The 13,107-nt window shown below is 43.6% G+C and overlaps 1 protein-coding gene across 1 annotated transcript in view; it reads left to right on the forward strand.

The window, feature by feature from the left end:
* Positions 1-10,950, forward strand: part of LOC111980419 (sialate:O-sulfotransferase 1-like) — a 28,655-nt gene extending 17,705 nt beyond the window's left edge. The window contains exons 6-9 of the mRNA XM_024011152.1: positions 6,879-7,071; positions 7,270-7,434; positions 7,692-7,892; positions 9,993-10,950. Of these exons, the coding sequence (XP_023866920.1) occupies positions 6,879-7,071; positions 7,270-7,434; positions 7,692-7,892; positions 9,993-10,339 (906 nt within the window). The 3' untranslated portion in view covers positions 10,340-10,950. The remainder of the gene's footprint in view (positions 1-6,878; positions 7,072-7,269; positions 7,435-7,691; positions 7,893-9,992) is intronic.
* Positions 10,951-13,107: the final 2,157 nt, after the last annotated feature.

Genomic DNA, 13,107 nt, shown 5'->3' on the forward strand with positions numbered 1-13,107 from the left:
TAGTAGTGAAGACATCCAAACTATGAAATAACACATATGGAATCAAGTAATAACCAAAAAAGTGTTTAATAGATTTTAGATTTTAGATTTTTCAAAGCAGCCACCCTTTGCCTTGATGACAGCTTTGCACACTCTTGGCATTCTCTCAACCAGCATCACCTGGAATGCTTTTTCAACAGTCTTGAAGGAGTTCCCACATATGCTGAGCACTTGTCAGCTTGTAGGTGTATTGGGTCATTGTCCTGTTGAAAAAAACGATAGTCCCACTAAGCGCAAACCAGATGGGAAGGCGTATCGCTGCAGAATGCTGTGGTAGCCATGCTGGTAAAGTATGTCTAGAATTCAAAATAAATCACTAACAGTGTCACCAGCAAAGCACCCCCACACATCACACCTCCTCCGTGCTTCACGGTGGGAACCACACACGCGGAGATCATCCATTCACCTACTCTGCGTCTCACAAAGACACAACGGTTAGAACCAAAATTCTCAAATTTGGACTCATCAGACTAAAGGACAGATTTCCACCAGTCTAATGTCCATTGCTTTTTTTTCCTTCTTTTTTTTGGCCCAAGCAAGTCTCTTCTTCTTATTGGTGTCCTTTAGTAGTGGTTTCTTTGCAGCAAATCGATCATTAAGACCTGATTCACGATGGCTACACCCACCCGCAGCACGCGCTCCAGCAGGTGTATCTCACTGATCATCCCTAAAGCTAAAACCTCATTTGGACGCCTTTCCTTCCAGTTCTCTGCTGCCTGCGACTGGAACGAATTGCAAAAATCTCTGAAGTTGGAGACTTTTATCTCCCTTCAACCAACTTTAAAAAATCTGCTATCCGAGCAGCTAACCGATCGCTGCAGCTGTACATAGTCCATCTGTAAACTACCCACCCAATTTACCTACCTCACCCCCATACTGCTTTTATTTATTTACTTTCTGCTCTTTTGCACACCAGTATCTCTTCTTGCACATGATCATCTGAATTTATCACTCCAGTGTTAATCTGCTAAATTGTAATTATTCGATTATTGCCTACCTCATGCCTTTTGCACACATTGTATATAGATTCTCTTTTTTCTACCATGTTATTACCCACTGTTAATTGTTTACTCCATGTGTAACTCTGTGTTGTCTGTTCACACTGCTATGCTTTATCTTGGCCAGGTCGCAGTTGCAAATGAGAACTTGTTCTCAACTAGCCTACCTGGTTAAATAAAGGTGAAATAAATAAAAAATTCAAGCAGTCTCTTCTGAACAGTTGATGTTGAGATGTGTCTGTTACTTGAACTCTGTGAAGCATTTATTTGGACTGCAATTTCTGAGGCTGGTAATTCTAATGAACTTATCCTCTGCAGCAGAGGTAACTCTGGGTCTTCCTTTCCTGTGTTGGTCCTCATGAGAGCAAGTTTCATCATAGCGCTTGATGGTTTTTGCAACTGCACTTGAAGAAACTTTCAAAGTTCTTGAAATGTTCTGGATTGACTGCCCTTCATGTCTTAAAATAATGATGGACTGTCATTTCTCTTTGCTTATTTGAGCTGTTCTTGCCATAATAAGGACCTGGTCTTTTTTACCAAATAGAGCAATTTTTTGTATACCCCCCTACCTTGTCACAACACAATTGATTGGCTGAAACGCATTAAGAAGGAAAGAAATTCCAAAAATGTACTTTTAACAAGGCACACCTGTTAATTCCAAATCAAAACAAATKTTATTGGTCACATATACATGGTTAACATATGTTGCGAGTGTAGCGAAATGCTTGTGCTTCTAGTTCCGACAGTGCAGCAATATATAACAAGTAATATCTAACAATTACACAACAAAAACATAATACACACACATCAAAGTAATAAGAATGGAATAAGAATGTATAGAAATATGGATGAGCAATGTCAGAGCAGCATAGGCTAAGATGCAATAGATAGTATATAATACAGTATATACATATGAGATGAGTAATGCAAGATATGTACACATTGTTAAATTGGCATTATTGTAGTGACTAGTGTTCCATTTAAGTGGCCAATGATTTCAAGTCTGTATATAGGCAGCAGCCTCTCTATGCTAGTGATGGCTGTTTCCACCTTCTCCACTGCTGTCCTGTCGATTTGGATAGGGGGGTGCTACCACGATCATCTCCTTTTGTTTTGTTGATGTTGAGAGAGAGGTTATTTTCCTGACACCACACTCCAAGAGCCCTCACCTCCTCCCTGTAGGCTGTCTCGTCGTTGTTGGTGATCAAGCCTACTATTGTTGTGTCGTCTGCAAACTTGATGATTGTGTTGGAGGCGTACATGGCCACGCAGTCATGGGTGAAGAGGGAGTACAGGAGGGGGCTGAGAACGCACCCTTGTGGGGCCCCAGTGTTGAGGATCAGAAAAGTAGAGATGTTGTTTCATACCTTCACCACTTGTGGGCGGGCCATCAGGAAGTCGAGGACCCAATTGCACAGGGCGGGGTTGAGACCCAGGGCCTCAAGCTTAATGGGTACTATGGTGTTGAATGCTGAGCTATAGTCAATTAACAGCATTCTTACATTCCTCTTGTCCAGATTGGATAGGACAGTGTGATGGCAATTGCATCATCTGTGGACCTATTGGGGCAGTAAGCAAATTTAAGTGGGTCTAGGGTGACATGTAAGGTGGAGGTAATATGATACTTGACTAGTCTCTCAAAGCACTTCATTCAGTGCTACAGGGCGATAGTAATTTAGTTCAGTTAACTTTGCGTTCTTGGGTACAGGAACAATGGTGGCCATCTTGAAGCATGTGGGGACAACAGACTGGGATAGGGAGAGATTGAATATGTCCGTAAACACACCAGCCAGCTGGTTAGCACATGCTCTAAGCACACGTCAAAGGATGCCATCTGGGCCGGCAGCCTTGCGAGGGTTAACACGTTTAAACGTCTTACTCACGTCGGTCACGGAGGAGAGCCTACAGTCCTTGGTAGCTGGCCGCGTCAGTGGCACTGTTTTATCCTCAAAGCGGGGAAAGAACGTGTTTAGCTTTTCTGGCAGCAAGACGTCTGGGGCCGCGAAGTGGTTGGTTTTTCTTTTGTAGTCCATAATTGTCTGTAAATCCTGCCACATACATCTCGTATCTGAGCCGTTGAAATGCGACTCCACTTTGTATCGATATTGACATTTTGCCTGTTTGATTGCCTTGCGGAGGGAACGATCACTCTGTTTGTATTCTGCCATATTCCCAGTCATCTTGCCATGGTTAAATATGGTGGTTCGTGCTTTCAGTTTTGCGCGAATGCTGCCATCTATCCATGGTTTCTGGTTAGGGTAGGTTTTAATAATCACAGTGGGTACAACATCTCCTATACACTTCTTGATAAACTCAGTGACCGTTTCGGTGTACACATCCATATTATTCTCAGAGACTACCTGGAACATATCCCAGTCCTCGTGATTAAAACAATCTTGAAGCGTGGATTCCAATTGGTCAGACCAACATTGAATAGTCCTTAGCACGGGTGCGTCCTGTTTGAGTTTCTGCCTATTGGAAGGGAGGAGCAAAATGGAGTCGTGGTCAGATTTGCCGAAAGGAGGGCGGGGGAGGGCCTGATATGCATCCCAAAAGAGTAGAGTAACATTGGTCAAGTGTTTTTCCAGCACGAGTGCTACAGTCAATATGCTGATAGAATTTAGGTAACCTTTTCCTCAAATTTGCTTTGTTAAAATCCCCAGCTACAATAAATGCAGCCTCAGGATATATGGTTTCCAGTTTGCATAAAGTCTAGTGAAGTTCCTTGAGGGCCATCGTGGTATCTGCTTGAGGGGGGACATACACGGCTGTGACAACAATAATAATTATCTTGGGAGAAAAATATGTTTGGCATATTATTGTGAGGAATTCTAGGTCAAGTGAACGAAATGAATTGAGTTCCTGTATGTTGTTTCAATTACACCATAAGTCGTTAATCATGAAACATACATCCCTGCCCTTCTTCTTCCTGGAGAGATGTTTATTCCTTTCAGCACGATGCACTGAGAATCCATGTGGCTGTACTGATTCCGACAGCATATCCCGAGAGAGACATATTTACATGAAACAGAGTATGTTACAATCCCCGATGTCTCTGGAAAGCAATCCTTGACCTGATCTCGTCTACTTTGTTATCTAGGGACTGGACATTAGCGAGTAATATACTCGGAAGCGGTGGGTGGTGTGCGCACCTCCTAAGTCTGACTAGAAGACCGCTCCGACTCCCTCTCCTCTGGCGTCGTTGTTTTGGGTCTGCCTCTGGGATCAGTTCAAATGCCCTGGGTGGTGCGAAGAAAGGGTCTGCTTCGGGAAAATTGTATTCCTGGTCGTAGTGCTGGAAAGTTGACGCCGCTCTGATATCCTATCGTTTTTTCCGGCTGTATGTAATAACACTTAAGATTTTCTGGGATAACAATGTAATAAATAATACATAGAACAACAAAATACTGCAACCCTTCCTAAGGACTAAAAGCGAGGCAGCCCTCTCTGTCGGAGCCATTTTGTAAATTGAAATGCATTCCAGGTCATGAAGCTGGTTGAGAGAATGCCAAGAGTGTGCAAAGCTGTCATCAAGGCAAAGGGTGGCTATTTGAAGAATCTCAAATATAAAATATATTTTGATTTGTTTAACACTTTTTTATTTACTACATGATTCCATATCTGTTATTTCATAGTTGATGTCTTCACTATTATTCTACAATGTAGAAAATAGTAAAATAAAGAAAAACCTTTCAATGAGTAGGTGTGTCCAAACTTTTGACTGGTACTGTACATGTACTTATAATGGTGTGTATATACAGTGTGAACAGTATATGAATAGAAAGTTGTGTACAGCAGTAGTTATGTAGAATGAGCCATGAATAGAATATAGTATATTTACAGTGCATTCAAAAAGTATTCGGACCCCAACCTTTTTTCCACATTTTGTTACATTACAGCCTTATTCTAAAATTGATTCAATTACATGTTTTCCTCATCAATCTACACACAATACCCCATAATGATGAAGCGAAAACAGGTTTTTAGACATTTTAGCAAATTTATAAAAATAAAAATAAACTGAAATACCTTAGTTACATAATTATTCAGACCCTTTGCTATGAGACTTGACATTGAGTTCAGGTGCATCCTGTTCCATTGATCATCCTTGAGATGTTTTTACAACTTGATTGGAGTCCACCTGAGGTAAATTCAATTGATTGGACATAAATTGGAAAGGCACACACCTGTCTATATAAGGTTGCACAGTTGACAGTGCATCTGGCTAGAACAGTGACTGAGGTTCAGGGCACTGGGCGGAGGCCGGCTAGTGGTGACTGATTAACAGTCAGAAGCTGTTTCTCAGCTTCTCGGTCCCAGCTTTAATGAACCTGTACGGTCTCCGCCTTCTAGATGGTAGCGGGGTGAACAGGTCTTGACTCGGGTGGCTGAGGTCCTTGAAGATGTTCTTGGCTTTCCTGTGACACCGGGTGCTGTAGATATCCTGGAGGACAGGCAGTGTGCCACCAGTGATGCATTGGGCTGACCGTACCAACCTCTGGAGAGCCCTGCAGTGGCGGACAGTGCAATTGCCTTACCAGGCAGTGATACAGCCTGACAGAATGCTCTCAATGGTGCATCTGTAGAAGTTTTTGAGGGTTTTCTGGGCCAAGCCAAATTTCTTCAGCCTCCAGAGGTTGAAGAGGAGCTGTTGCGCATTCTTCACCATGCTGTCTGTGTGAAGGGACCATTTCCGGTTGTCAGTGATGTGCACGCTGAGGATCTTGAAGCTTTTGACCCTCTCCATTGCGTCCCCATCGATGTGGATGGGGGGCGTGCTCTCTCTGTTGTCTCCTGTAATCCACTATCAGCTCCTAAGTTTTGTTGACGTTGAGGGAGAGGTTATGATCCTTGCACCACTCTGCCAGGGCTCTCATCTCCTCCATGTAGGCTGTCTCATCAATGTGTGTAATCAGGCCTACCACTGTTGTGTCGTCAGCAGCTTGATGATTGAGTTGGAGATGTGTGGCCACGCAGTCATGGGTGAACAGGGAGTACAGGAGGGGACTGAGCACGCGTGGCGGAGGTGTTGTTGCCTACCTTCACGACTTGGGGTCAGCCCGTCAGGAAGTCCAGGACCCAGTTGCACAGGGAGGGGTTCAGACCCAGGGCCCTGAGCTTAATAATGCTTGGAGGGCACTATGGTGTTGAAGGCTGAGCTGTAGCCGAAGAATAGCCTTCTTACATAACTATTTATCTTGTCCAGGTGGGATAGGGAAGTGTGCAGAAGTGTGCAGTGCAATGGTGATTGCGTCGTCCGTGGATCAGTTGGGGCGATATGCCAATTGTAGTGGGCCTAGGATGTTGGGTGAGGTGGTCCTCTGCTCTGCTCTACACACAAATGGTTGGAAGAAATATCACAGACTTGTCTATGTGATGATAATCGTGTATTTGATTTAGCCTATTCACTCTGTATGTGTGTGTACGTTTGTGCTTTGTGTGTATTTACATTAGCGCATCTTCCAGTGCCCAGTGTCAATAAACAAAGAGAACTGTACCAGCATATAACACAATTGCCTCTCTCCAGAGTCAGTCTCGATAGAAATTGTAATTCCATTTTGTGTGGAGGTGATGGGGGCTTTACAATATTGAATAGGAAAAAACTAAGACAACTTGTGCAAAAAACATCTGAACTTTAGAAAAAAAGGAATCAAAGAAAATGGAGCAGGAGTGGTTCAGACATCTTATATAACCCACCCATCATGTCACCCAATGGTAAAATCACATCCAATCCACCAGAGGAGGAATGAGTGACCAGTCATGTTCCTTGCACTGTAAATTACTGCTTGAAGTTATGCCTCTGATGTTTTTTTATTGATCCTGGTTCGGTTTCTACTGCAGGAGCTCCCACTGGCTGTGTTGAGGAAGCCACATTGTTACTGCATCCGGGCCTCGTTTCTATTTAGACTGAGTCAACGTTTGCCACTGGACCAGCCATGTCTGGAGACTAATGGCACAGAACACACTGATTCCTCCATCTCCACTTCCCCATCTGACCAAGACTACTACCAGGTCTACCAGACACCTGTACTTGGTGAGAGCCTTGAATAACCTTTAGTTTCACTGATACTGCAGTCCAAGTTTTCAACCATAAAAAATATATGGACTTTATACTTCACTGCAACTGTAATTAAACTCTTAGCAACAGCATGCTACAATACCGTATCTCAGAGATAGATCAATGGCGTGTTTCTATGGCGATGTTCAACCCTGCTGGTTCTGCCTCATTCAGACTCTAGGTGCAAAGAGAGGACATTTCTGCCTGAGAGGTCTACCTCCCTGGTGGCTCTCTCAAGCTTCCCCGGAGCTGGAAACACCTGGGTACGCCACCTGATCGAGCTAGTGACAGGCTACTACACTGGTAGCTTCTACTTCGATGGCGCGCTTTACAATAGAGGTGAGGCTGTGAACACAGCTCAGGTGTTGTGATGGATAATAGCACATACTGTGAATGCTTGATGTTTCTCTACTGAAATGTATCATTGCATGTTTTTAAGTATGCGCTAAAAATTGCTATACCATGGAGCTCTCATAGAGAATTTCCAATGAATGCACGTGTACAGTACTTACAAATGGCAATAACAGCTTGAATGCTCTGTGACGCATACGTTTTCAGATGTTTGATCATCTTGGGTATCTGGGTTTTTCTACCAGGTTTCAAAGGGGAGAAGGACTACTGGAAGAGTGGGCGTAGCATCTGTGTTAAGACACATGAGAGTGGTCAGAGAGAGATAGAGATGTTTGACTCTGCCATCCTGCTGATCCGTAACCCCTACCGTTCCCTCATGGCAGAGTTCAACCGGAAGTGTGCTGGACACCTGGGCTATGCCACAGACGCACAGTGGAGGAGCAAAGGTAACACCACACAACAAGCACAGCTCAGTGTTTAGGGAAATATGGTGACAAATGTTCACGTCAGCTGCTATACCTCGCTGCATAGACTCTGAACGTGAGATGTCAGCATAGTCTCTACACATCGCACATTGATAAGATACACTACATTACCAAAAGTAGGTGGACACCTTCTCATCGAACACCTCATTCCAAAGTCATGGGCATTAATATGGAGTTGGTCCCCCCCTTTGCTGGTATAATAGCCTCCACTCTTCTGGGAAGGCTTTCCACTACTGTTGCAGGGACTTGTTTTCATTCAGCCACAAGAGCATTAGTGAGGTCGAGCACTGATGTTGGGTGATTAGGCCTGGCTCGCAGTCAGCGTTTCAATTCACCCCAAAGGGGTTTGACGGGGTTGAGGTCAGGGCTCTGTGCAGGCCAGTCATGTTCTTCCACACCGATCTCAACAAACCATTTCTGTATGGACCTCGCTTTGTGCATGGGGACATATCCATGCTGAAACAGGAAAGGGCCTTCTCCAAACTGTTGCCACAAAGTTGGCAGCACAAATCATCTAGAATGTCATTGTATGCTGTAGCGTTAAGATTTCCCTTCACTGGAACTAAAGGGCCTAGCCCGAGCCATGAATACCAGCCCCAGACCACTAACTTTACAGTTGGCACTATGATTCATCTGTCGGACTGCCAGATGGTGAAGCTTTTCAATTCAAATCGAATAGGTGTAGACGTTAAAGTGAAATGCTTACTTACAAGCCCTTAACCAACAATGCAGTTTTAAGAAAAATACCCCCGCCCAATTTTTTTTATAAAAGTAAACAAATAATTAAAGAGCAGCAGTAAAATAACAATAGCGAGGCTATATACAAGGGGTACCGGTACAGAGTCAATGTGCGGGGGCACTGGTTAGTCGAGGTAATTGAGGTAATATGTACGTGTAGCTAGAGTCATTAAAGTCACTATGCATAGATAATAACAGAGAGTAGCAGCTAAAAGAGGGGGGGCAATGCAAATAGTCTGGGTAGCAATTTGATTATATGTTCAGAAGCCTCTTGGACCTAGATTTGGTGCTCCAGTACCGCTTGCCGTGCGGTAGCAGAGAGAACAGTCTATGACTAGGGTGGCTGGAGTCTTTGACCATTTTTAGGGCCTTCTTCTGACACCGCCTGGTATAGAGGTCCTGGATGGCAGACCTCTACACCACTACCCTCTGTAGTGCCTTGCGGTCGGAGGCCGAGCAGTTGCCATAACCAGGCAGTGATGCAACCGGTCAGGATGCTCTCGATGGTGCAGCTGTAGAACCTTGTGAGGATCTGAGGACCCATGCAAATCTTTTCAGTCTCCTGAAGGGGAATAGGTTTTGTCGTGCCCTCTTCACAACTGTCTTGGTGTGCTTGGACCATGTTAGTTTGTTGGTGATGTGGACGCCAAGGAACTTTAAGCTCTCAAACTGCTCCACTACAGCCCCGTCGATGAGAATGGTGGCATGCTYGGTCCTCCTGCCACTGCTCCAGAGTCCAATGAGTTTTACACCACTCCAGCTGACGGTTGGCATTGCGCATGGTAATCTCAGCCTTGTGTGCGGCTGCTCGGCCATGGAAACCCATTTCACGAAGCTTCCGATGAACAGTTATTGTGCTGACATTGCTTCCAGAGGCAGTTTGGAACTCGGTAGTGAATGTTGCAACCGARGACAGATGATTTTTACATTCTACGAGCTTCAGCACTCGGCGGTCCAGTTCTGTGAGCTTGTGTGGCCTAAGATTTTGCGGCTGAGCCGTTGTTGCTCCTAGAAGCTTCCACTTCACAAAAACAGAACTTACAGGTGACTGGGCAGCTCTAGCAGGGCAGAAATTTGATGAACTGACTTGTTGGAAAGGTGGCATCCTATGACGGTGTCACATTGAAAGTCACGGAGCTCTTTAGTAAGGCCATTCTCCTACGAATGTTTATCTATGGAGATTGCATTGCTGTGTGCTCAATTTTATACACATGTCAGCAACGGGTGTGGTTGAAATAGCCGAATCCACTAATTTGAAGGGGTGTCCACATACTTTTGTATATAAAGTGTACCTATTTTCCCCCTCTCCTCTGTTTACTTCAGAATGGCCAGAGTTTGTTGACAGCTACGCCCCCTGGTGGGCGTCCCACGCTCTGAGCTGGTTGCAGTTTGGCCGTCGCCTGCTGGTGGTACACTACGAGGACCTGCAGATGGCACTCTTCCCCCAGCTCCGCCTCCTCACCTTGTTCCTCAACGCCACCATGATGGAGGAGAGGCTGATGTGTGCCAAAAGCAACCAGGATGGACACTTCAAACGCTCTGGGGGGGCCCAGCGGCCTTCCTTCGACCCCTTTACAGCAGAGATGAGGAGCACCATCGATTCCTACATCCTCACGGTGGACCAGGCCCTGAGGGACAGGAACTACAATGGCCTGCCACACAAATACTAACCCAGATGATCACCAGCTCATCCACACTACAGCCCGAAAGGACATGACAACAAATGAAGGGGGAAGGTGCAATCTCTGCCACCACTCCAACGGGATTTGTCCAGCCAACTAATTAGCATGGTTGGGTGAAAGTTTTTAGATGTGTTGAAGAATTCTGTCAGCTACAAAACATTTCCAGAAGAGTGGCTCAGAGGGAAAGTGACTGTATGAACACACCAATGATGCACTTGACATTGCCAACCCACTGTGAATAGCTGCAGAGAGTTGTGGAATAACATTGAGTTAGACTTTAGTGTGAACTGTCAGTTTCACTGGGATGAAAAGATTGCTGAATATTACAGCTCCTGCTGAAAGTGACACATTCTCCTTTTTACTGCAGGCATTAGGAGTATGGAACAATTGCCTGTCTGCACAAACAATTCAATCAAGCATTGTAGACTGTGAGTCCTTTAGCTTGTATTGGAATCATAGGTCGTTTGAATTTGTTTGGGATTTTTGTAATGTTTAATATCAGTTTTACTGATAGAGGGCGGTTAAACAGAAAACATGCCATCCAACAATGTAATCTGGTTGTTGTATTGGACTTTTGCTAATTAAATGTCCTATGTTTAGCTCTATTGTCAGGTTTTTCATTATTGGTTGAATGATGACTCATATCTTGTTGTGGTAGTCAGTGGGTAGTGAAACTGAGGTGTTTGGTCTTATGCAGGCTTTTTTGTTTGTTTGTAGTTGTATCAGTTTGTAAGTGGCTTCCATTCCTCTGAGAGACGTAAAGTGACATTGTACTGGCTAAACAGCCCATTCGTAGCATTGTGTACCATATCTTGTACAAATTGTGGCTGGTCTAATAGCTTTGGTCTAATTTGGTCTAGTAGCTTTCCCATGTTTATAGGGGAAAGTGCACCGCTTGAGAATAGAATATGGACACTTGAGTGCAAGATATTTTCCCAAATTATAATTTTTAATTACATGCTTAATGTTCAGTCTGTTACTGCAAACAACAAGTCAACACATTGGGAAGATAATGGCCAGAAAGGTATTTGAAGATAGACAAACAAACAATTGGTCATATTAATGAATCTAAAAGCTGGATCCATGCACAGACAGACGGCAGCACTGGCATCTGTTTATGTAGATTAGCGGCATAGTTGTGGAACAAAACAAACACAGACTAATTAGAAAATAAATATGGTGCAACTCTCTGGCTGTCTGCCATTGTGTTTGGCTGATGACAGAATATAAAGAATTTCACACAAAGACAACGGAAAACTAATCAACTCATTGAACCCTATCATTTAAATTAGAATTTGTTGAGTTTTTGGGGTGTGTTACAACGCATTTGCATAGTGATGTGGGCTCTAAGCCACTGAGTCAAGATGTTGAAACACTTCCTATCAAAACCCTCAATGATACTATTAACCCATCTGTCAAAAGGCTGAGTCTGTAACTCAGTCATTACAACATCTAACCATGGCACAAGCGTGACAACTATAGTGTAACTAGCTCATTGAACTATAGTCAGCTCAATGCATTGCTCTCAATGTGTTTTCAAATGCAGCTTTTCTTTTTCAGCGGTGTAGTTTATTGGTTTAATCCAAAAGAAACAACTTTGGGACTATAAAATCAAGGCCTAGATTCAATCAGATCAAGCGTATACCTGCGATAGCCGACACCCGCATAGCTGATGTTTTGGCAGAGTCGGACGTGTAACTGCGTTGGAGCTGTCAAATCGGTGAGCAGCTGCTCTTCATCATTGTTACGAAGCCACACGTGTCCCACTCGCATTAGAAGTTCAGAACGAGAAAGTGTAGGTAATATAGAAACAATGACGCTCAAATTTAAAATGATTAAATGAAATAATGATGATTTCTATCAGCATAATCAAGAATTCCAGTGTTCGAACTTGTAAACAAGGCTGCATGGGAATTCTATTAAAGCAACTCCGTGCAGCCACTGGCAATGTCCGATTTAGGTATAATACCAGGAGCTTGTGGATTTGACAGCTCTAACGCAGTTCTACCTCCGACACCGCCTAAACAACCGCAATGCGGATGTCAACTAAAGCGCATCTAGTTTAATAGAGCCCCAGGTAACAGCTAAGTTCGAAGAGCACTATCCACCTTAAAGTCAAGGGTTCTGAATTAAAGCTGGATTCGTTAGTTGCCATATACATTTTTGGACATTTTAATTAATTATACAGTGCCTTCACAAAGTCATACCACTTGACTTATTCCACATTTTGTTGTGTTACATCCTGAATTCAAAATTGATACAATTAATCTTTTTATCAGTCATCTACACACAATACCCCATAATGAATAAGTGAAAACATGATTTTTAGAACATTTGTGAAATTTATTGAAAATGAAATACAGAAATATCTCATTTACATAAGTATTCACACCCCTGAGTCAATACTTTCTAGAAGCACCTTTGGCAGCGATTACAGCTATGAGTCTTTCTGTATATTTTCAAAATCCTTCAAGCTCTGTCAAGTTGGTTATTGATCATAGCTTGACAACCATTTTCAGGTCTTGCCAAAGATGTAAGCAGATTTAAGTCAAAACTGTAACTCAGCCACTGAGGAACATTCACTGTCTTCTTGGTAAGCAACTTCAGTGTAGATTTGTCCTTGTGTTTTAGTTTATTGCCCTGCTGAAAGGTGAATTAATCTCCCAGTGTCTGGTGAAAAGTAGACTGAACCGGGTTTTCCTCTGTGATTGTGCCTATGCTTAGCTCCATTCTGTTTATTTTTTCTCCTGAAAAAC

The sequence above is a fragment of the Salvelinus sp. IW2-2015 genome, linkage group LG20 (genome assembly GCF_002910315.2).
Source record: "Salvelinus sp. IW2-2015 linkage group LG20, ASM291031v2, whole genome shotgun sequence".
Taxonomy (NCBI): domain Eukaryota; kingdom Metazoa; phylum Chordata; class Actinopteri; order Salmoniformes; family Salmonidae; genus Salvelinus; species Salvelinus sp. IW2-2015.